Source organism: Falco punctatus (genome assembly GCF_963210335.1).
Source record: "Falco punctatus genome assembly, chromosome: 7".
NCBI lineage: Eukaryota > Metazoa > Chordata > Aves > Falconiformes > Falconidae > Falco > Falco punctatus.
This window is the reverse complement of record NC_137587.1, coordinates 19,199,327-19,222,680: the sequence shown is the minus strand read 5'-3', so window position 1 is coordinate 19,222,680 and position 23,354 is coordinate 19,199,327. Positions and strand designations below refer to the sequence as shown.

The following is a 23,354-nucleotide window of genomic DNA, read 5'->3' as shown; positions in this document are numbered from 1 at the left end:
TTTTTACAGATGATATGAAGATTGAAAGTTGAGGGGAGAGTGATTATATACTTCTTTACACCAATATTTTTCTGAAAGTGTGGTTAAACCTCCATCGGTGATATTATACTGATGCAGTATCATTTCTGACAGCCTGAAGGGAATGAATTATTGTCATTGAAAACTGTTCCATTAGCTGATTTATTCTTGAGAGATAATTATTATTGTCATTATCATATGTTATTGGAGTTTGATTTCAAAATGAACTGTTGCATTTCATTAAATTTCCTGGGAGAGTTCTATCTAATAAATTAATGTACATACACATTTGTGTAGCTGTGCAGCTGATAGATGTGTATGTCTTTCTTCATGAAAAGTGTAAAATAAAACTTGCAAAGTTCAGTTTCTTCTGATGAGACTTTACTAGAGTGGATGTGAAATGAACATAATTATTTTTCTTCCCTTACACACAATCTACTTTTTTCATGAAGTTAGCTAAAACCTGGCCTCTGTTATCGCAGTGGTTTGCTGGAGCTTGCAGCCTGTCTGACTGCTGAGCCCTGGCTCAGTGAAGGACCCAACGTGTACCCAGTTTCCTGCCCCAGGGCTGTCTGCTGGACCACTTGTTTGATTGAAGGAGACTTGCACAAGTCCTCTGCTGGTTCGGAATATCAGCACCCATTTGCTCAGCTGTGTCTCATTCTAGACCCTGTGAAGATGGTGACCATATAGCAGTCTTATCCTCTAGTTAAGAAATGGAGCTGAATGATGAAAGATTGCAGTCCCTTGTGAAGGCTTGGTGTGATTAAAAGTGAAGGAGTTTGCCCTAGCAGTTACTGCATTGTGAAACCTTATAGTGATGCCTAGCTGGGGGTGGGGGTGGTAATACAGCTGTTTTGTGTTTGAGTTAATAATCATATACTCTTTACCTAATGTTTCTCCTGAATTTTCTACTTATTTACTGAGCTGATGGTTAGTTTTTTATTTGATGCACTGTAGTGTCAGAATAAGAAGACATGAAAAAAACCACAACCATGGTTCTCTTTAAAAGGTTGGGGTTTTTTTTGATGGGACAGAGATATCCTAGCAGAGAAAACTCAACAGATTTTCATATTGACAAACTCTCATTTGACACAAACTAAAAGGACAAATTATTTCTCAGATACTGTACTAGCCATTTAACTTTCAACAAGAAATGATGTATGAATAGAATGTTAACTACACAATGGCTGTGTTATGCATAGTGCTTACTTGAACTAATCTGAATGTTTAAATTAATGCACATATTGGCACAGATTTTAATCTCATTTAGAGTTGCCAGTCTGAGTGGATGTACACTCCTGAGGAAGTGGTAATTCTCTGGATATGTCAGGGATCAGAATCTAGCCTACTTTCTTTTAAATAAAAACATCAACGGGACATTATATTTGTGACAAGCAAGTGCTATTTATTGTTTCATTTTCTGATATTTTTACCTGTTCTGCAACAGCAATAACAAACCCATTGATCCTGGATGTTCTGCCTAGTCCCATTGCTCTGCAGAGGATTGCTGTAAGCATGTTTCATGGAGCTCTGCAAATCTCACCTAGATGTATTTCTTGTCTTCCTTAAAAATTTTAAGCCTGGGTCATAATTTCTTTACCATATATGTAATCAAAGCAGTACCAACAAGTATTTTTTGAAGAGTATTTTCTGTGCCTGTGTGATATTCATGCAGGACTGTCCGCTGGCTGTAATCTTTCCACAGTCCAGTTATTTTCACATGGAACTTGTGTTTTATAGAGTCCTCCTCAAAAACAGTGTTAAAGTGCTTGGGTAGTTTTTGAAGAAAACTAAATTCTATTTCAAGGTTTTATGTAGAATATCTACAATGTATATGAAGGGAAATACTACTTAATTCTTACTTTTCTGGTGTATTTGTTACCTTAAATCTCTCACTGTTACAAAGAAGCTTTTCCCAGCACCCTCAAGGAAGAGCCTGTCGCTGACTAAGTCCTGAAGCCGTGAAGCCAACTTTTTATTCACATCTGGCATTTCAGGGACAAGCAAGTAAGTTTGAATGACTATTGACTTGAAGTGTATATTCCAACAGGGACTCTCTTACTTCACTTCGGGACTTGGGAAGTGCCGAGCACCCTGCAGTGTTTGTAGTCACTGCAAACCACAGGGACCCAGTGCTCATGAAAAGCTGTTCCAAGGGCGCATAGGACTGATACCCAAACTCGGACACTGTCAAAAATTAGTGACCTAATATTTGTTGTGCTTGGTTTCTACTGCATTATATTAAATGGCAGGTTCTCTGGGAAGATTTTATTTGTTGCTTGATGTTACAGGTGAAATATCAGTTTCAAGCCCTCCTTTATTTTCATTTTTAAGTAAAACTGTAGGAAAAAAAATTATTTAGGAAAACATGGTCGGTCACTGGTATAAGGTACAGAATAATGGAGGTACTATCTAAAACACAGTGACAAGGTCATTTGCTGAAACATCACCAATATCAGGGTAAAAGGAAAGTTGAGCCCGGGAGGATTCATGGGTTTTTCTTTGTTTTTCCAGTGTCTCTCTATTGTGACCTGCAATAACCCCTCTGTCGGGCTCGCCACTGGAATTCCAGCTGCACTGGAATGTGGCGGCTTCTCGGGGTGTGATGCAGCAGGGTATTTAAATGAATTTTCATTTGCAGCTTAACTCAGGAGTTGGAAACAGCTTTTCCTAAATACATGCCTTCATTCAGCGTCAGTTGTATTTGGTAAAAGATTCTGATAACTAGCTTCTTTACAAGTCTTCCCTAGCTCTGTTCGTCCCGAAACAGCAGAGCGTGGCAGACTGATTTTTAAAGTTATCGTTCTCACTTTTGGGCTTTGGGATGTTTTAAATTGAGGAATAAGAAAGGTTGTGTATGCACGGTAGTTTTGTGCTCCGTATTTCCCACTATGATTTTACAGTACAAGGTAGATCATTTTGTTCCAAAAACTTCAGATTGGTGAAAGTAACATACCTATGAAGTGAAGATTGAGGTGTGCTTGCATCTGTTTGCTGAGCAATATGTGACCAAACCAGTCTGTCATTGTCACTGAGACTCCTCAGAGATATACATACAGTGCTGGTGTTCATAGCGGTCAGTGCTCAGCTGTTAGTACTGATTTAGTTCAGTGTGTATATTTTGATGCTGCATGTTTGTATTTTAAATTACAAACCATGTTTTCATCTGAAAGAAGAAAATAAGGCTGAGTCAACCATTTTAATGAATCATATGTGTATAAATATAAATGTATATAAATTATATGTATTAATATATATTATATACAATATGTACTATATATACGTATGTTTGAGTAGGATGATTTAAAGAACTATAGTTTTGATTTACTGCAATGGTACTCGAAGTTCAGTCCAGTTTTACAGTTATTATGCAGATTTAGAGCTGTTGAGGGTCTTTTCCATTTCAAAGAGAAGTGACAGACTAAATATCCTGATTAAAAAAAAGTTTGTTGACTATAGACAGCAGTGATAAAAAGAGTGAAGTTGTTCTTATACGTCCTGATTTCCAGTTTAAATTAAAGTAATTCTATCAAGGTGTGAAAAAACTTCCAGCTTCATCATAAAAAAAAAAAAAAAAAAAAGAGGAAAATGTCCCATAAAAATTCTCAGCCAAATGCTTTTTTCCCAGCCAGGCGATCTCTACTTTGTGCATCTGTAGTGCATGCTTTCCCTCTCACTTCCCGAGCAGAACTCCTGCAGCGCCAGTGGACATGCTGCGCACAGAGTGAAAACAGGCTGTGGAAAAATTATCTGCTGCATAGATCAGAGAGGAAAGGGCTGCTTAAACATGTCATCAGAGTAGTGAGGGCTGGTCTAGAAGTGCAAAAAAGTATGCCAGTAATTCATGTGCTAGAAAGGGTGCGATTTTACCTCCAAATCAGGGAGGGCTGGTGAGAGGCTGTTGTTTGCAGCTCAATTTCTGTAATTTCAATAATGATAAGAATTTTTACATTTTATTACCCCCCCCCCTCATTTTCTAGACAAAATTTCAGCAAATTATGACAATGCACCTCTTCTCTTTGTTACACTTCTTAGAAGGACTTTCTAACCACAGCTTTAAATTACATCTCTGTTTCTGGCTTTTAGGTGCAAAATCTGCTACGATGTTTACACTTCCAAGATTGCTACCTCCCCCAGTTACAAAAAAAAAAAAAAAGACCCTTACCTCTGGGAGTCTCACAGTTTGAAGGCTAGATGCAGAAGACAAGGTGGTTTGGCAGATGCTTGGGAAGTTTCTAAATTATGAAGGGTTTTGTAATCTAGGAAAAATAACAACTCATTTTTTTTCTTTTTAAAAAAAATTTCAGCAGATGTATTTATTGAGAAATAATTGCTCTCTTATTTGTAGCAAGATTTAAAGGTCAGGAAAACGGTTTCCTTTTTAAATAGAATAGAGATGCTTGAATACTACTAATGCTATAACCTACAGTTATCCAATTATACGTTTCATTGAGGGATTGGCTGGAATCCAGGTGCAGTAGTTAGAATAAAAGGCTCCCTGTCATTTAAGTCTATGTGAAATAGTTCACTGCTTGGAATTGAATCTGCAGTACCTTATCTATTACGCTTTAAAAAACCCCAGCAAACTGGAATATTCACAAGTGTGTATTAATTTTATAGAGTGCTGAAGTGCATGAATAATTGAGATTTATAGGCAGGTATTCTGTATTTAGAACTTCTTTTCCCACTTAAAAATTTGCTGTCTTCTTGTGGAAGTACTGTTCTATGCCATTATTTTCCTATTGTTTGCTTTGTGTATTTGGTATGCATAGTTTTGGTGGGAAGGGTATTGCCAGAGGCATTCTACCCTAATTTTACAATAATAATGTAATGGTCTGTCTGTAAGCACTTTCTGAGTGGAGTCATCAAGGGAGACTGGCGCAGTATCTAAGCAGCTCTCGGTTTAGCTCTTGTATGTGTTGCCTAGGCTAGCAGTCCCTGAATCTGAAAGCAGTTGAAATTAAAGACAAATGATAGCTGGGCTTCCTGGGATTCGTCTAAATTTGAAAATCCAAGTTTCTCTGGGATAACTTGACTAATGTTATGGATTTCCTGTGGAAGATTTTGTCTTTAAGACTTTTGCTTGCCAAACACTTTTCTCTAATGAATTCTCTTCTTCTGGTTATAAATCCACTTAAATATTCACACAACTTGTGCACCTGTTCTTTCTGTCTTGGAAAAAAAATAAGAGCTAGAACTCCCCCTGTGAATATATTAAGATGCTTTCTTCTATAATTTCAGAAATCCATTCCAAAATGAATTTATGTTGAAAATCAGCCAATTACCACACTATGGACTTTTTTTATTTACTACAAATTCATGGCAGTATCAGTAAAAAGTGCACTGTTGTCATTAAGGTGCAGATCTTGCTATGGTTATCTCAGTCTTTATCCCCGTAAGTTATTAATATCTGCAGGTTAAACTACTGCACCTCCTGAACGTAGGCTTGATGCAGGTGACCACTTGAAAACTTAAGCTACTGCATTTGCATGGGCTCCGAGAAGAGCGTGCTATGGTAAGAAAACATTATACTCTCTGCAATAGCATGAAACTCAAAGGTTATCTATGGAAAAAGGTTGGCCAAGTACCCACTAACATTGGAAGTGGCATGCATCAGCTGGTATGCTTACGTGTCCTGCGGGTGAGTCCCCAGGGGGCTGGGAACAGCATACTCCCGCCAGGCTTCACCTGTGGAGGTTTTGCCCTGTGAAACGTGGCCATCTTCCACGCTTTCCCTGTTTAGTTTTTCTTTGACAGGGATGTCTTTGGGCAAGCACAGGCCTAACTTACCTCAACTATAGCTGTCCCACTGTACGCACGCTCCCCAAGCAACAGGCGGGTGGACTTAACCTATGAGTTAACACAAGGCATACGTCTTGCCTTTATAATTCTAAGTTATGTATCTATCATTCCCAATTCAGGTTCTGCACTGATATAAGCTACATAAATGTAAATTAGCCTGAGAGTCTGGCTTGGGCTCAGACGGGGCCTTTGGGATGGGCTGCCAAGGCTGCCTGCTCCCACCAGCAGCAGTTCTCTTTTCGAAATTGCTGATCAGACCGATATGTATCTCCGGAGATAGATACGTCTGTCCATGTAATTGATTGGCTTTCTAAATCCTGAGTATCTCATTTTACCTACAAGTCCCAAGAGCTTTCTCCAGGTGGCAACTTTGGGTTTTTTTGTGGCTCTCATTCTTCGTGGTGCCCCTGGGAGGCAGGCGGAGAGTCCGAGGCCGCAGCAGCAAGGCGGGTGGCACCGCCACCGGGGAGAGCTCGCAGGGTCATGCCGGCGGTGCATTCCCACAGGAGAATGTCTGTCTGCAGAGAAGTGAAGCAGACAACGGCAGAAATTCAGCAGCTGCTCATGTTTTGGAAATGACAGGTCAGGAGTTCTTTTTCTTTTTTTCTCCTTGTTCTCAGTGGAATAAAATAAAATGGACAGGACTGGCCTTAAAAGTTCAGGGACAGAAAAAATAGACCCCCCCCCTTCATATAACAAGACTTTTTCATCCTTAGGTAAAAGAGATGTAAAAATTAATTTTGTATATCTGCAGATTCCCCTAAATGTGCTACTTATGGAGATCTAGCACTCCTAGTACTGCACCTAGCTTTGCTAAAGGGCTCATGGGACAAACTGCTTCTGTAAGTAGAGACTGAATAACTAGTCTTAACTGCTTTTATTTTTAGCAGCATGTTTCAGCAGTTGGTATAGTGCCACATCATCAGCTTTTTGAGCACAGGAGCAGCCTCAGCCTAGAGGAGATGCGAACAGATACTCATGTACCCCTGCAGACAGCCATCACACTGCCTCCGCTCAGGTGAAAGAAAGAAATAGGGGCTCAGCCTGGCTGGGGAATAACTGAGATCCCTCAAGAGTATTTTGCCCGTGGCTGTATTAAGGGCAGCATGGCTGGGGCTCCAGCATTGAATTTACCAGCTGTCTGTGCCATCCAGCTGCAGCCTGTTAGCAGCTAGGGTGAAAGCTGAGGTACAGCTCCTTGGCTTAGATTTAATGTAAAGAGTTCAAAGCAAATTTGAAATGAAGATTATATCAGCAATACCAAAGTATTACACCACATGAATAAAACTAGAGCACAAATGTGTAAATATAAGTGTTCTTGTTGGTTTATTGTTCTTTGTATGTAAAAGGAGCTTTATTGTACAACTTACACAACTTTAAAATGGAAAATGGTTAAAAATGTTTACAAAAAAGCATGTTCTTAGAAAATTATGCTAGCAAAAACATCAGGAGGAGGGAAGCAAAAAAAAATCTTCAGTTCAGTGTGCAAACATTTTATAAAAATAGAAATACTAACTCTACAGGTAGCATTTCATGATAAATTATTTAAATAGCATATCTACACCATTATGTGATTAACTATTACAATGGCAATGAGAAAAATAATTTATAAAAATACAAGCAATGGTATACAAGATGACAAGAAAACATATAACACAACATTAGAAATTGTATTTGACATTTTTTCTTTTTTTCCAATGCCATTTCCTTACTGGGAATACATCTGCAAAGAAGTTTTGACTATGTACAGCATTAACTTTTTAGTACTACAGTAGCTTTAAAGTGTTAGACATTTGAACTCTGCTTAATCCAAAGGTTTTTCTCAGTCACACAACAATGAGGTAATATTTGTACGTAAAACTTTCACTGTGTTCATTTCTTTTCCTTTTTTGAAAGGACAAGGAAATATTATAGGTATAAGGATGCTGCCCCTTCTGTTGGGGAAAACAGTCTTTTCTTGTACAGCAAGCCCTCTCCCTCTTTTTGCAAGGAGCTCCTGAAATTCTCTCTAGTCCATGAAGAATTCCTTCTTCTGTAGCTGCGCATCACTAGTTACAATAATTAGTGTGCAGTGGCACAAATAGCTGGTTTGAATGGTTACAGATTGTGGTCATTGTGCCTCTCTGCAATCTCCTGGTTTTGTGTCAGGCCCACTGACCAGCGGTCAAGCACTGCAGACGTTTCACAGCACTAAATAACCGCCAAGATGGTAAATGGCATTCCCTCATCTCTAGCACTATGGATGAGACAGTAACTTCTATGGTCTAAAGGGATGCAATTTTAGCACTGCAGGACAGCTGCCTGCCAGGCTACCAACTGCCTTGCACAAAGAAAGGAAAAGCCAACACCGAGCTCAGACTGAGAAAAACAAACATCCCATTCCCCACCCCACCGCTTCTCCCTGCACCTCAAAGCCTTTCTGGGAAAATTGCTCTTTGTAACAAACACATCACCACTATCTGCTCCAGACAAGATTTTTTTCTCAACTAACCCCCCTCTAGTTTCTATATAGAACAGACTTAATAAATAATCTATATTTACAATCTTACAGTCATTAAGACTTGTAACAATGATTAGGTGGATAGTCTTGACGCATTTCTTATTGTTTTAATCAATAATCCCTCAGTCATTATAACATCAAGGATAGGCAAAAAATAAATATTTTACAATTTCAGTATTTTATCTACAGGCCCCTTTCCATCCCCTCCAAAGAAGGAAGGGGTTTAAAGCATCTGTGGCATGTAGAAAAGGAATGTTTTTCATTACTATTATTTTTGTGCCTTTTTAACCATAAAAAGTGATGCACATGCTGGTTTCCTGAAGGACAGCATAGTGCTAGCTGAGATGGCAGTGCTTTCTGGCATCTTGTCTGAAAAAAAACATTTAAAAGGTAAGAAAGATCTGCATCTAATCAGGAAAAAACAGTATCTAATTGTAACTCATTGTTTTCCCAAAGCTGATGTGATCCAGTGTGCCAGGTTTTATCCTCTTTCTCCCTCCCACCACGGAAGTCAGTTTTAGGATATCTGTTTTGTCCTGTGTAATAGAGCAACTGATCTAGCTCACCACAAATAGAATAAAAGGCTGCGTTTTCACGTGAAAGAAGTCATATAAAACAATAATTTCTCCAAGTTAAACTGATGTAAACCAAGGTAGCACAGCCCTCATTAATAAATTCCTCTCCCCATAAAGACAAGACTTAAAGAGTTCACCCTCCCACCCAAAAACCCTTTTCCCCACACAATGAAAGGTCTTCAGTTTAAGTAGTCCACAGCACATCCAAAGATGTTCTTTTTACAAAATGCTACTCCATGGGACCTCCAGTTAGAGAGGCAGTGACACTGCACTGTGATAAACAGCAAACAAGTGTCTTTCCTACTGAAAGAAGTGTGCTTGTTCAGTGAAGACAATTCTCATTTGCAAGACACATTTGTTTCCTTCCACTTCAGCAGAGGTCAGATACCAAGCACGTTCTCACTTTCATTCTCTCAAAAGCATTCTCTTGAGGCAGGTCATGTGTTTCGAGTCCACTTTTATGCAGAAAGAAGAAAGGAAGGAATAATATAATGGTCCCAGGATTTGTAAGGCTAAACGTTTCAGAAGGTGCAATACCAGCATTTTTAAATAGTCTCTGGATCCAATAATCTTGTGATTATGGATCTGTGAAAAGAAAAAAAATAAGATATTGAAGTATTTGTGTGTTATGCACGATTATCTTTAAGACAGTAATCCCTAGAGATATTTATGACTTTGCTTTTGAGCAAATCAGGTTTTTTTGCATGTCAGACACTACCCTCTTGCTTGCTGAAGTCAGTTTTTTATATTTTCACACTGGACAGTCAGCTCTATTGATTTATTCTAGTCGGCATTTTAGAGAAGAATCAAGATCGTTTTGTATCTGGACCTTCAGGTATTTCTGATACTTTGAAGTAACAGGATAGAAATATGCTTAGATTTCATATATTTAAGATTTTAACTGTGAAGATTGTATCAAGATGTCCTGTTTCTGCCTTCAGAACTTGAGATTTACCCATGGTCTTTCATGACTCACTTTCCCTCTTAGCTCATGTTTCTTGATCTGTACTATTTTTCTTGAGAACAGCTTTCTTGAACCATCTCTTAAACCGAGACTTTCCTTACCTCTGCATTCATATTTAAGATCTGAGAAAAACACCATTTCTTGGGAGAAGACAAATAATCCTAGCCGACCACCAGCATAGGTTTTATCATAGATTGGTCCCGAGTCTGCCATGATTTTCTTCCCTTCATACATTACAACCCTACAAAGAAACAACAGGTCAGCCATCTTCAGCAAGCTTTGTCTTCGGTTCATCTTTACAGACACCTACTTTTCTTGTTATAATTACTGAAGATAAGAGGATGATGCTCACCTGATGTAACCAGTCTTTGGTCTATGGCTAAGACGCCATCTGTATGCAGTGAAGTCTTTCCAGCCTATGTGACGAGGGTCATGCCACAAGGTTCTCACCTGTGAAAGAATATTTTTTTTCCCCCCATCAACTGAAGGCCTGAGATAACATAGCCATTATTTTGACATGAAAGTGTCTTGGTGGTCATCATCATGATTAGTAAAGGCTTAAATAACTCATTAGGCTCTGTAATAGGGTCTTGAAATCAACTGCATTTAAATTCACTTTTAAATAAGTAAATAGGACACTACTCCACAATTCCAGAAAGAATTGACTCGCTGCTGCTGGAAAGCCTGCCTGAAGCATGCAGTCCTGTTAGTTTTATACAATATTTTGCATGACTGCGGATAATTACAAAGTTATTGTTCTTTGTCAAGACTACACCATTCTGATCAGTACGTACAGACCCCCTTGTAAGCATCTAACTTGCTGAAAGAACAGCCTGCCTCGCAACGCAGAAGAGCAGGTTATCAAAGCGCCACTCTTACCTGGCCAGGGGTGTTTCCTGTGTGCCACAGTGCATTACGAAGGTGTTCTCCTGGACCGGTGGTGGAATTCACAACTTTGATGGAGAGACCCGAGTAACCTTGAGCTTTGGTTGGTGTGGAGTCCCAGTAAGATTGGGTGATCTGCTTCCACATGACAACGTAGAAACGACTGCTAGATTGGTAGCCAAATACAAAGCCAGCATAGTCATCATCCCTTTCTGTATTGATGAAGAAGGTGCCACTGAAGTCCACAGCATTGAATTCATCAAAACCTACAGAGGCATTAGAGAAGAAAGTTTTAGGCGCTGCTCTTTTACAGTTCTTAAACAGCTTCTTAATGGTTTCCCATGTTCTCTTTGTCCCCCTGCCCCCAACCGAAAAAAACCCAAACAGTGTGATTTTCACCTTACCAACTGCAAGGCCAGGGTCACAGTTGACTGTCTGAACCAGTTCTTTACCCTGGTGACGAACAACCCAGTTTGGATCGTTTTGGGATGTTCCTTTGGGATCCAGGGGAATCATCTGAAATCTTCGGAAATCAGTCTCACTAATGTCCACATTTTCAGGGCAGATATCATCAATGTCTGGCACGCTGTCCTGGTCAAAGTCATCTTTGCAAGCATCTCCACGTCCATCACCTGAAGGACACAAGTAATTTCACCATTACATCATCATTGTTGTTTGCTTCTGAGTCTTACAACTTCGAGTTTAAGTCTTAATTGCAGATCTCTAAACTGCTCAGGTACTGCTAGCAGACCCACCACAGAAGCCACAGCTACTACTGTATAAATGCCCTTTCACTCCAGCCTGATAGCAACTTATTCCTAAGTTGGATACACGGTCGTTTTCCACTGCTTGTTACTCTTGAGGTGCACTATAACAACAGTACAGACATTCTATCTTTGTTACTTCAAAGTTTTGTCCAATCCTAAACAGTGCGGAAGACAGTATCAAACTATTAGAAGTTGCTCTTAAAATGTCACTATGATACTGGCCATCTTACCATCAGAATCAGCTTGATCTGGGTTGGCAACCAATCTGCAGTTATCTTTGTCATCAGGGATACCATCGTTGTCATCATCATGGTCACAGGCATCACCTTTTCCATCCTTGTCATGGTCAGCTTGGTTGGCATTGGGCACATAGGGGCAGTTATCAAGATTATTTTGATGGCCATCTTCATCTATGTCCTGGTTGTTGTCACACTGATCACCTATGCGGTCAGAATCAGTGTCTTCCTAAGGAAGGTGGAAAAAAAAATAATCCTATTTTAGCTTTTTAAGTGGCTTTTGAAAACATTCTTAATTGCTAGAATTAATTGGGCTTTCTGCTTGCTTTAGCAAGAGCAGAGGTGGATGTAGTGAGGTATTAGGATTAACACATGCTTACTTAAAGCTGCCTGTGCTAATTGCTTTTGGGCTGCTTTAGCATTGCCCTGGTTTTAGCGTGAATACACAGCAGCAGAAAGCAGTGTGATCAGTAGCTTCTCCTCCCTTCTGCCACATGATTCTTCTGTCACTAGTCTACCATACTAGACACAGGGTACTCTACCTTCCACCTCCTCTAGCAGCTCCCTGATTCCAAGGGCCAGATAAGCCAAGGACTACTGCATATCTAGCCAGTAGAAACTATAACATTAAAATATAGACTACCAAGTCTCGGTTTTTACAGCTTCCAGACCATAGAATTTTCTTTATCAAAAAAGCCTACGATGCTCTTCATGCCTGTGACTGATCACACAAGACAATTATTCCCTTAGTGGTCAAAGACTGCATGAACTGCTGTCCTTGCTGATTACATATTTTAGCCAGTCATTTGCTTAGTCAGCTTATGAAATAATTAAAACAATCCAGTCTTCCCTGAGGCTGCCTCAAGGTTTAGTCTAGTAGTCTTGTCAGCGCACTGGTGGATGACCCTGGTGTTGGTGCAGACAGAAGGCATACCACACAGTTTCAATAGTATAGATTTCAAATGGCAGAATTGGTAGCTAAGTCCTATACTAAGATTTCAAAGTGTTAGGAGAAACATTGCCTGAAAGGATGTTCAGGCAGTTTCCGCTCAAGTGGGGAAGCAAAGCAAATGATAAAGACCAAGAAATCTTGTATTATTTGTTTAAATCCTTTAAGTAACCCTGATTTTAGGCTACATGACCATAATACACTAGGTTCCACTGATCTGCAACAGCTTTTCTAACCCTTCAAACATTCCCGTTATAACCATGAATTATTAAACTTACAGCCTTGTACTTGACAGGATGGCACAGGCTTTATCTACTTCTGCCTTCAAATGCGGTTTTTTTTGTTGTTGTTTTTTAACTAGTAAGTTGTGTGAGAGCATGGACCCCCCTAAACTTTTATTAAAAGGGTAGTCATAAAAAGTGTCAGAATGTATCTTTTCCTTAGAGGAAAGCAACCTGCACTGCCTTCAGCTTACTATTAGAAGAGTCATCTTTTGAAATGCAGCTGTTTTGAACTTACGGACAAAGACAAAGTCATTCTTTAATTTAAGCAAACACAGCACTATAGGCTCTGAGGAGGGTAGGTTCGTACCTACCTAGGTTTCAGACAATGGTCCCAGGAATCTCATATCCTCACTAGGAGGATCTTGACAACCAACCAACCCAAGAAATGTTTAGGAGACAAGTACACACAGTAGTCTCACAGATCTTCACTAGAGTTACTTTTCATAAAATATCTATCAGCTCTTTGAACTCTGAGGGCATGTTATTTGATAGAGGCACCATTTGTCACAAATCATTCTTATTGATCTGCCAAGTCAAATTTAAGCTGTAACTTGTCATTCAAAGATCTTCTACAATACACAACATACTATGGTTTTTATAATATCAGTCTTCTATTTATATAAAACAAATCCCCCACCTGGTCAGGGTTGTGTTCCAGTGGACAGTTATCACACTGATCTCCAATGCCATCTAAGTCTGTATCCCTCTGGTCTACATTGTAGACATATTGGCAGTTGTCCCTTTCATTAAGGACCCCTGCAAAATTAAAGAGAGTTTATTAATAAAAGTCAGGCATCTAAATGCTGCAGAGGACTGTATAAAGCTACCACATACTTCCTGATATGTTTTTGAAAGCATTTTGAGCAGCATTTGAAAGCTTTGAAACTTGACTCATTAGTAGCTATGCCACGCTTCTGTCCCTACTGCCTGTGAGAGTAGAGCTAGAAATACACACGTTTTGGCACAGTTGAATTCAAAGCAAATTTCCGTTAGCTCAAACTATTACTTCAAGTAGTTTATGTACCGAGACCACCAGAGGACAACTTTTATGTGTTCAGGGATGAAATTCTGGTAGGAAATCAATGGTATATTGGGTACATTTGATCAATTTGTGGTTGGAAAACCATTTAAAATGAGTGATTAGAGGTCACCTACCATCTCCATCAATATCCACTGCACAAGCATCTCCTTCTCCATTGTTATCAGTGTCAGTTTGATCAGGGTTGTGATTGTAAGGGCAGTTATCACAGCGGTCACCAACATCGTCCCTGTCATAATCATACTGTTGTGGGTTGTAGATGAATGGACAGTTGTCCTGCAAAATCAAGAAGTCAGGCTTTAAAGAGAGTCAAATTAAAGCTTAATGGACTCTGTCTATGCTTGTGCTGCTATATGAAAGGAGAAATGAAAGGCAGGGAAACAGTTAAAGTTGAAATGCTTCCATCTCAAGACACCCTGTGGCTTGCACAAGTGCAGGAATGACTGAATAAAGATGAAGCTTCACTCCCGAAGCTCAACCAGCTGCAGAAAGTTTGTCTGCACACAGTTATGCATATTTATGGTTTCTAGGAGACTGCTGGCACTAACAGCTATCCTATGGTCCTCTCAAGATTAAGGTCAGAGGCTAGACCCTAGCCTTAGAAAGGGGAGTGGGAGAGCTACGTTCTCAAAAGCTGTTTGTGTGGTCTTACCCGATCATCGGGAATGCCATCATCGTCATCATCATTGTCACAGGCATCACCAATCCCATCCTTATCATAGTCTTCCTGCCCAGAGTTGGGCAGATTAGGACAGTTATCCTAGAAAGGAGAAAATGCACAGATGTGTTTGTTCCTGGTACGATTACAATAGGGATTTTAGCAGGTAAAATTAGGAGTAAATTAAAGGCAAAAATCATAATGCCTTGATCAGGTAAATGTCATCTTACTGTAACTCTATCAATTTTAGCTAGTCATTGCTGTGAGGATAATTCTTCGAAAGCCATAGTTGAAGTCATTTTTAAAACAAAGACTAGGCTGCTTTCGAGACTAACCCTCTTTTCTTCCCCTGGAGATATACATCTGTCAGGGAAAAGCCAATATGGGTATAGTCTAAACTAGAGTCTTCTGAGAAGATTTGTAATGAGCATATATAAATTGTGAGGCTTTCTGCCCCGACCCCTATTGTAGGGGTATCTAAAGAAAGAGCACGAGCTACCTAGCAATACCTCGACAATAGTACCCTGACACAAAGGGATATTTTACCAGTTTTATTTGCAGAGTTTAATAGCTCTAACTGAAGAGACTTACTTTATACCTCAAACCTAAGATACTTTGTTTATTTCTCACATAGGCTGTTTTAACAGTAGATAGGAAAACAAGATAAGCTTACTTTTTTACAGTGGTAAGTAGCATTAGCAACACAAACAAGGTTCTCATTTGGCCATCCATCCAAGTCAGTGTCTTCTCCACAGATGATGCCGTTGCCAGCATAGCCTGGTTTACATTCACAGCGATACATGGGGTCACTGAAGTGGCCAAGGTAATTACATTTGGCATTCTTGTTGCAGTCATGTGTTCCATCTGTGCATGGATTACGTGGCTTGCAGACCTAGAAGGCCACACAGAAATTAAATCCTATAGAAACATCTTTTTATCCCTCATTTTTCCACAGACTCAAGTAAAACATGGGTAATACATGCTTGTTTTGATCAGAGATCCTTCATTCAGGAAAAAAAAGCCCTATACATTACTTCCACTCTCCAACTCCAGCAGCAGTCTTATTACCAATTATTTTTCTTGTTCAAACCTTATTCATTTTCAAATGGAACCAAGCACTAAAATATCTAAGGCACATATTGTTGTATCGTAAGTGAATACTGATTAAGTTCCTGTCCTAAAATTAACATATAACACGTGAACCTTCCATGGCTGGGAAAGGCAACAACTCTTAAAACTCTTTTTGAACTCCAATAGAAACTGCTTAATACTCCTCCTGTTCTTAAACAGAGAAGATTGTGTTTTAATAACTGTCCCAAGTCTTTCTTCCCTGAAATGCATAGGTGCTTTCTGTTGTTTAGAAACTTTGTGAGATTTCATAACCCAGAACAGTTCTCAAGTTGATGATACCTGTTTGTTAGCCATAGCATCCTCAACACTGCGACCAAATGGCTGAGTCCCAGTGAAACGTGGTGGACAAGGCAGACAGTTGTACCCAGGTTCAGTATTCTCACACCTGTGGACTCCATTGAAGACAAAGCAGGCATCAGGAACCTCTTTACACTGAAAATACAAGTTTGAGAGATAGGAGAACAACAGTTAGCATTATAAAAAACTCGTTTTATTCTCCCTTCCTATTTCCTTTCACTCTTGAAAGAGTGAAACTAGTTCTCTTACCTCATCAATATCTTGGCAGTGGACACCATCACCATGGTAGCCAGCAGGACAAGCACCACACTTCCAGGAACCATCAGGGGAGCTGGTACATGTTGTGCCCGCAAAGCAGGGATTAGACAGACACCCATCTGAGAAACAAACAAGAAAGTGTTAAGACGAGGGATGCTCACCATGCTGCTACACTACTGTATTTGGCCAATGTGCTGGTTTAAAATTCTAGTACTTGTATTTCACAGGCTTATGTCAAATTTAACCAGTATCTTCAAGATTGTCCACAACCTTTAGATGTTCATGCAAAAAATGGATACTCACCAATTGGACAGTCCTGTTTGTTGCAGACCTGAGTCCCTCTAGCTTCACCTACGCAAGTCTTGCCACCATACTGAGGCTCAGGATTATTGCAGAGACGGCTACGTTTTTGAAGTCCTCCTCCACATGTCACTGTGCAAGCATCCCATGGAGACCACGGTCCCCAGTTGCCATTAACTAAAGGAAATCAGAAGTTAGAAGACGTGTAGTTTTAAATTCAGTGGTACAGCTAGTTTCTACCCAACAAAGGACGATTACTTTCATAGTGAGAACACTTTAGGCATTGTTCAGCCATAAGTGACAGAATTAATGGAGTCCATGGAAGAGCCATAGAAAACAGTTTAGTTTCATCTGAAGCTAACCTGTGATGTTTTACCTAGCCCACCTCTACGTTTAAAGAGAGGTTACTACTAGAACTAGATTATATAGCAACTACTCAAAGTTCACAGTTTAAGCTACTGAACAGTAGTTACTACCTGGACATACTTACTTGGGCAAGGATCTTTCTGGCAGGATTTGTTTTCTCTTGCCTCACCCTCACAAGGTTTGCCATTCAGCTGTGGTACTGGAGAGTTGCAGAGACGAATTCTAGTGATGATGCCCGTGCCACAAGTGACAGAACATGATGACCATGGTGACCAGTGACTCCAGCCACCATCCTGTTTAACTAAAGGGGAGAGATGTCTGTTATTAATGGAGTTTCTGAAGAACACGCTTCAGCTGTGCAACACCTAGGACATAGCCAGTACTAGAACTGTACCAAAGACTCCATATGTATTGGATGGCCTCAGCACCATCACAGATGGTTGTTTTGTCACTAAAGAAACTGCATACCTTAACTGGCCTCAAATCTGTCCTGGGAGCAGTACCCAAACATGCCTATTTACTGCATCAACTATCTGTTCCCCTTTACCCAATTAATATAAGCCCTTAGAACTAGAAGGCAATGCTCCATCCCAGTGACAGAGCTACATTGCAATCTCTGCTGTTAACATTAAGCCAATAGAAGCAGCCTGTCTTGGTGTGATTAGATTAAGTACTTACATCTCTTATCGCATTCCTGAAGGTGGCAAGTCCGAGTCTGTACAGAAGACCCTTCACAGCGGTTATTGAGGCTGTCACAGGATCGTCCTCTCTGCTGAATCCCATTTCCACAGGTCACAGAACATGAAGTCCATTCAGACCAAGGAGACCATCCATCATCTGCATAATCGCTAGCTGCAGAGGGGATACAGCTCTGAATAAGACTCCAGGAACGTGTTCTTCCATAGTCTTTCCTCCCACACCTCTTTCCATACACACACACACAAAGACAACTATCCTCAAAAGCCAGACACATCTTCCTTTTTTGTATGAGATAAAGGCCATGAACTCAAATGTTTCAATGCTCATGTGCATCGCCTAGATGATTAACCTCAGGGAAGCATCAGGCTAATCTTACTCCAGCGGTGCAAGGCTATATCCAGTTGTGGCATACTTTAGGGCATCACACATCTCACTAGATGAAGCCAACTGCTATAGAAGTGTGAAGGTATTAGGTACTTACGCCAGCATCGGGGGCAGCACTCTCCATCAGGCACAGTGGCATTGGAACAAGGCATGAGAGGACAGGACACTTTCCGGCATATAGTGGCAGAGTTCTATAGAGAATTGGGAGAACTACAATAAGCAAATGGAATGTAAACCATGTCTGGAGTCTGGTCGAGTGATAAAGAGATCTTTTCTGCAGCACATCTAAAGCAGAGACGCTTGTATTTAGAGCCATATACATCCCAAGGGTAGTCCCAGGTATTTTTAGTCAAACTTCATCTCATTCCCATTCTCACCCCTTAATTTTCAGTCAAGAGCAGAAGTATTTTGGTTTTACAGAAGCTGATCCAGAGTAGCTACCAGATGCTGGCTAGAGTAACAGACTATCACTCAAGTATAAGGTCAGACTTCAAGGGAATGAAACAAGAATGAAAAACCAGCTTTCTTTTCAGTTAATATGGATTTAAGCTGATTATATGGTAAAGATAAAGTGAGTTTAGTGGACTCTGCTCAAGAGCAATGAAATCTGTGACTTATACTTAAAGGTCTTTGATCTTCAAGCCAAGCAGGCAGGGTAAGAGCACCCACCTCCAATCTCAATGAGAGCTAAAGGGCAGCCTGTAGTTTTTGCTTCTTGAAGACAGCAGCTCAGTCAGAAGAATGCTCTTATGATTACTATTTTAATCTCACCAGGCAAATTATTATATTAAGGCAATTACAGCTAACAGAGTAAGAGGGTTAGTAGGAAAGAGGTAACTGCAGAAGTCACAGTATAATTTGCTGACTACAAGACAGAAGAAGTAGAGACCTATAGAACCAGATGCAGAACTTTGTGAGATGCCTTGCATTGCACATGTACAAGTACTCAGCCTTTGGTTTCTAAACAGTGGCAGGCTAATTAACCCACTCTTTGGTAGACTGGTACTTCAAGATGGTTTTGCTGAAGGTATACTTAAAGGGAGCAAGTAAAAAGTTTAAAGAAACTTTGAAACTTACTGTTTTTGTGTACTTCTACAACATTCCACAGAAGTGGAACACAAAGCACAAATATCTTGCTAGGTGATCCTGAGATTTGAACAGCTAAAGTCTGGAAGGGATTGCTGTTCTATATAATCTGCAGCAACTAATAGGACCCAGCTAGAAGCATTTGTTAAAGAAAAGCCCCACAAATATGTTAAGAGCCTTTACTGAGCGCTAGAATGTCTTTTCCTACTAAGCCAGCAGGAGGTTCACTGAGGACAGAAGGTGGATCTAAAGTATTCCAGGGAGCAGAGTTGACAACACTACAAATTTGTTCTGTAGATACCAATGTTTAGTTTACTCGTGGACTTACGTAAAGAATACAGGTATTCCCCAAATTAAGGAACTAAAAGTGTGTTAACAGCTGTATCAGAGTCATGTTTTGTATAATTTTCTGAGATACGGCTGTTGTAACACTGTGAAAGTTGCATTTATATCAAAGATCTAGTAGGATGAAATAACTACTCAGTTTATCTGGCTACTGTAGTATGCCTAGTTCAGTTAGAAAAAGTGAATCCTACACCGATAACATGATTTAGAAGAGTCTGTTAATTTCAACTCATGAATTTATATACAGAGAACTTATGAATATGAGGAATCTTACCTGACAGGTACATTCAGTGCAGCTGTCAATAGTCCACTCTTCTTTATTTTTGTGCAAGATTCCATTATGAATGCACACTCCAGGAGTGATCTGGACCACTTTGGCAATGATTTCATTTTCTTCAGTCTTGGAAGGGGCAGGCAAGTGAGAGAAGCAGAAAAATACTAGAAGTTAATACAGAAAACACCCTTTTTCACAATGTCACAATTTCACAAAAGTCATGAAGTTATTACTTTGAATATTTATTATTTTATTATTTTGATTTTATTACCTTTATTCAGGCTCTCAAAGGACAGGTTATAATTCATTCACTAAGTACCAGTTAATGAAAGGTACCATGAATTTAACCAACTCACCACTTTTCGAACTCTGTCTTGAAGCGTTGTTACCATGGACCGGAGCCCTTGCAGTTCCACAAACATATTTGTTAGTTCATCACAGGAAAAGCCACAGACTGCTTGGATGTCCTTTGTTTTGTGGCCAATGTAATTAGTGCGGATAGCTGGGCTGGAACCGTTGATGGGGTTGTCCAGAGTAATGATTGCACTAGTGGCTAAGAGACAAACACACATAAAGCAAGTTTATTTTTTACCGTGTGCATTTATCATTCCAGGGTAACACCTGCTAAAACAGCTGCCACCAGATTCATTAGATTAGGATGCCTGCAGAAATATAATCTTATTTCTTATGCAACGTGGCTTTGCATGTCAGCATACTTCCAAGTTCTGTTTCAACTTGTCTTTCTAACGTAATGAGGAATCTTATTTTTTAGAGGCCATTGGATTCAGAAGATTGCAAACTTACAGCTGGAGCAGCCTTTGTTTCTCAGGATAGTTTCCAGAGTTGTTCCGAACACAAACCGCACATTCTGCAGCAGTCCCTGTGGACAGAGGAAGAATTACAGCTACTTGCAGTGTCTGCAAGGGAAAGAAGTACAACTTGCCTGAAGAGAGCTTGTAGGCACTTGAGGTCATGCGAGATCATTAGGAGTAATTTCATGACAGACAGATGGGCAAAGTGAAACACGTTGCTTTCTTCTTAACGATAACAAGCCCCGCTTCCTAACATTCTCAGCCTTGACAACAGGGACTGGCAACTCCCCAGGCAAGAAGGAGAAGCCCCATGAATTTATCTTAATCTCACATAGCTGAGCAATGAAGCTACAGCTACCTGCTTGGAAGCTTCAGTACCCTCTTACTGCTGCAGGAAGTTCTATCCTTGCAAATCTAATGCTTCATCCTTCAAACTCCTTTATTAATGTTTAGTACATTTAGAAGTGGCCCGTATTACGTGTACACAAACTAGTCAGTGGTAGAACCCTTTATCCCTATTTATTACCCGTGGCTTTGTAGCTATTTAGGCTGGTTGAGTAGCTAACACACCTTCAAGGCAGATGACTGAAAATACTAAGCAAAAAACACAAGTGGAAGCCTTACCTGAAAGTTGTCATTGACTCCCCCTTTGGCAATGCGGAGCCTGGCACTGCTGGCTAGGTCCCTAGTGAAGATGTTCTGGATGGGGATATCCAGTTCAGCATTCTCCATTTTCTCACATCCCACGTAGAGCTGAGCTCGGTCTTCCTGCACAAACAGGGTGATATTCTTCCAGTGTCCTGTAGCTAGCAAGGCATCCTCTACTGACACTAACTGCTGCTTGCCATCACCAGAAAGGCTCAGGTCCAGGGTGCCTGCCTTGCCATTTGATACTAGGCTGAAGACATGACCAGAGCCATCTTTCTGTTCCACAGACAGCAGCGTGCCTCTACTTTTCTTGGCTTGCCGGAGAGTAGCCAGGAGGATGAAGCCCTTCTCAGCATGGATGGCATCTAATAAGTCTTGGAACTTGGAGTCAGGGACAGCAGGAATGCGACTGGCATCTTCAATGCGGTAAGCAGGGCTGGAGGATTCTGGTCCCTTCACCAGGTACACCCCGGGTGCCCGACGCCCAGCTCCCTTCCGAATGAAGCCGATGAGTTCAAAGAGATCAAAGACACTATTATCATCACTCCTGGACTCTGCAGAGAGATCAGAACAGGCATCATGAGCAAGGGACAAGATGCCGAGTAGGTGCGTACCTCCCATTACATATTGGCTCTTGGTGCACATCACACGAGGTACACCCCTCACACCAGAGCACAGACAGAAGTTCTGGTGGTACGGCAGCCCCACCAGGAGCTGCTGTGCAGCAGCACACACACATTCTTGTACAGGAGCCAGTCAGAACCGGAGTGCCAGGTACCCACTGACAAAGGTAGCAGCTGCTCCAGCACCTCATTAGACCGTAGCTGAGCAGAAACAGCCAGCAGAAGCCCAGACACCAACATGCCCACGCTAGAATACAGCAAAGTGAGTTTTCTTCATCCAGCTGGGTGACAGCAAACACAGCAGCAGCTTCCCTATCACACCATGACGGTGGTCTTCGTCGGCTGGTCCGTACCCCACGTCCCCCCTTGCCCCTACTCAGCGTGGAGACGGACGAGCTACGTGCTCCAGTCGCGGCAGCTCTGCACTTCTGCCTGAAGGCTACACAAATTCTGCACCAAAGTTTCCCGTCCCAGCCAGCTAACGCACAGGTTAAAAAGTTCTGGTTCGTTGAAAGCTCTGGAGCTCTTCAGCACCGAGCACAGCTTCAGCTGCTTACACAGACACCAAGAATGCGCCCCCCTCTCGTCCCCCCGTCCCCGACGGCTCCGCGCAGCAGCCCCGAGCCGGCCTTACCTGCGGCACGCCTGGCCTCCGAGGCGCCGAGCAGCAGCAGGAGCAGGAGGCAGCCAGTCGTTGCCCCCATGGCAAAGGTCTGTCTCTGAGCCAGCCTGGGGACAGGCACAAGGAAGAAGGTCACCGCGCTGCCGTCGCACCCAGCGCCTCCGAGGACGGGCGGCGGGGGGCACCTGCCTTCTCCTCGCCGCGCAGCCTGCCCGCCTCCGGGGGCCGCTTCAGCACTTACCTCCGGGGAGAGCGGTCCGGGCGGGCAGCGCCGGCCTCCCGCACCTCTGCGTACCAGCGACTAACGTCCCGGGGCAGCCCGCGGCCGTGCCGGTGAGGGCGGGCGGCGCGGCGGGTCCCGGTGAGCGGCGCTGCCAAGGCACTGCGGGCGCTGGGCGCCGCGCGCGCCTTTAAAGGGTGGCTCGCATTCCTGGGCGCGCGGCGGGCCAATCAGCGGCGGCGGGGCAGGAAGCGGGAGGCGGGCGCCGGGCGGCGGCGGGGCCGGGACAACTTTCCACAGGGGCCGGGGGCGGGGACGAGGCCGCTGCCACCGCCCTGCCCCGCCCCGCCGGGCGCTCCCGTTGGGCGGCTCCGCGCCCGGCCGCGCCACTTGGGGGCGCCCCGCGAGCTTGTACGGCGCCGGTGCTTCGGGGCCCGAGCCGGGCGCGACGCCGCCGGCTCCCCCGTCGCCTTCTCCGCCTGCAGCGGGGAGCCGCGGCGAGGCCGTCGGGGCCCTCGTCCCTGACCTGCGGCACACCGCCTCTGGCACCCGTTCCCCACCGCTCCGCGCCCGCCCCGCTACCCGCCCGGTGTCCCGGCCCTGCCCTGC

General features: G+C 42.1%; 2 protein-coding genes across 2 annotated transcripts in view; one reads left to right on the top strand and one right to left on the bottom strand.

Moving 5' to 3' along the window:
- FSIP1 (fibrous sheath interacting protein 1) overlaps positions 1 to 7,043 on the top strand; it is a 98,578-nt gene extending 91,535 nt beyond the window's left edge. Inside the window, exon 13 of the mRNA XM_080396444.1 lies at positions 10 to 7,043. Within this exon, the coding sequence (XP_080252570.1) occupies positions 10 to 32 (23 nt within the window). The 3' untranslated portion in view covers positions 33 to 7,043. The remainder of the gene's footprint in view (positions 1 to 9) is intronic.
- An 83-nt stretch (positions 7,044 to 7,126) lies between these two features.
- THBS1 (thrombospondin 1) lies at positions 7,127 to 22,922 on the bottom strand. The gene is made up of 22 exons (XM_080396431.1): positions 22,767 to 22,922; positions 22,538 to 22,632; positions 21,257 to 21,834; positions 20,625 to 20,700; positions 20,177 to 20,373; positions 19,821 to 19,946; positions 18,213 to 18,306; positions 17,711 to 17,884; positions 17,157 to 17,333; positions 16,670 to 16,843; positions 16,358 to 16,485; positions 16,091 to 16,243; positions 15,354 to 15,572; positions 14,675 to 14,782; positions 14,139 to 14,298; positions 13,621 to 13,739; positions 11,745 to 11,979; positions 11,152 to 11,379; positions 10,742 to 11,013; positions 10,215 to 10,312; positions 9,964 to 10,103; positions 7,127 to 9,483 (listed from the first exon to the last, which is right to left on the bottom strand). Exons 2-22 carry the CDS (start codon positions 22,605 to 22,607, stop codon positions 9,476 to 9,478), a joined length of 3,534 nt encoding a protein of 1,177 aa, XP_080252557.1. The 5' UTR covers positions 22,608 to 22,632; positions 22,767 to 22,922; the 3' UTR covers positions 7,127 to 9,475.
- Positions 22,923 to 23,354: the final 432 nt, after the last annotated feature.

Coding starts and splice junctions, on each gene's coding strand:
- THBS1 (XM_080396431.1), bottom strand. CDS start 22,607: ATGGGGGCAACGACTGGCTGCCTCCTGCTCCTGCTGCTGCTCGGCGCC. Junction 20,374..20,624: donor AAACAAAGGCTGCTCCAGCT/GTAAGTTTGCAA, acceptor TTTGTCTCTTAG/CCACTAGTGCAATCATTACT. Junction 17,885..18,212: donor GTGCTGCCCCCGATGCTGGC/GTAAGTACCTAA, acceptor TCCCCTCTGCAG/CTAGCGATTATGCAGATGAT.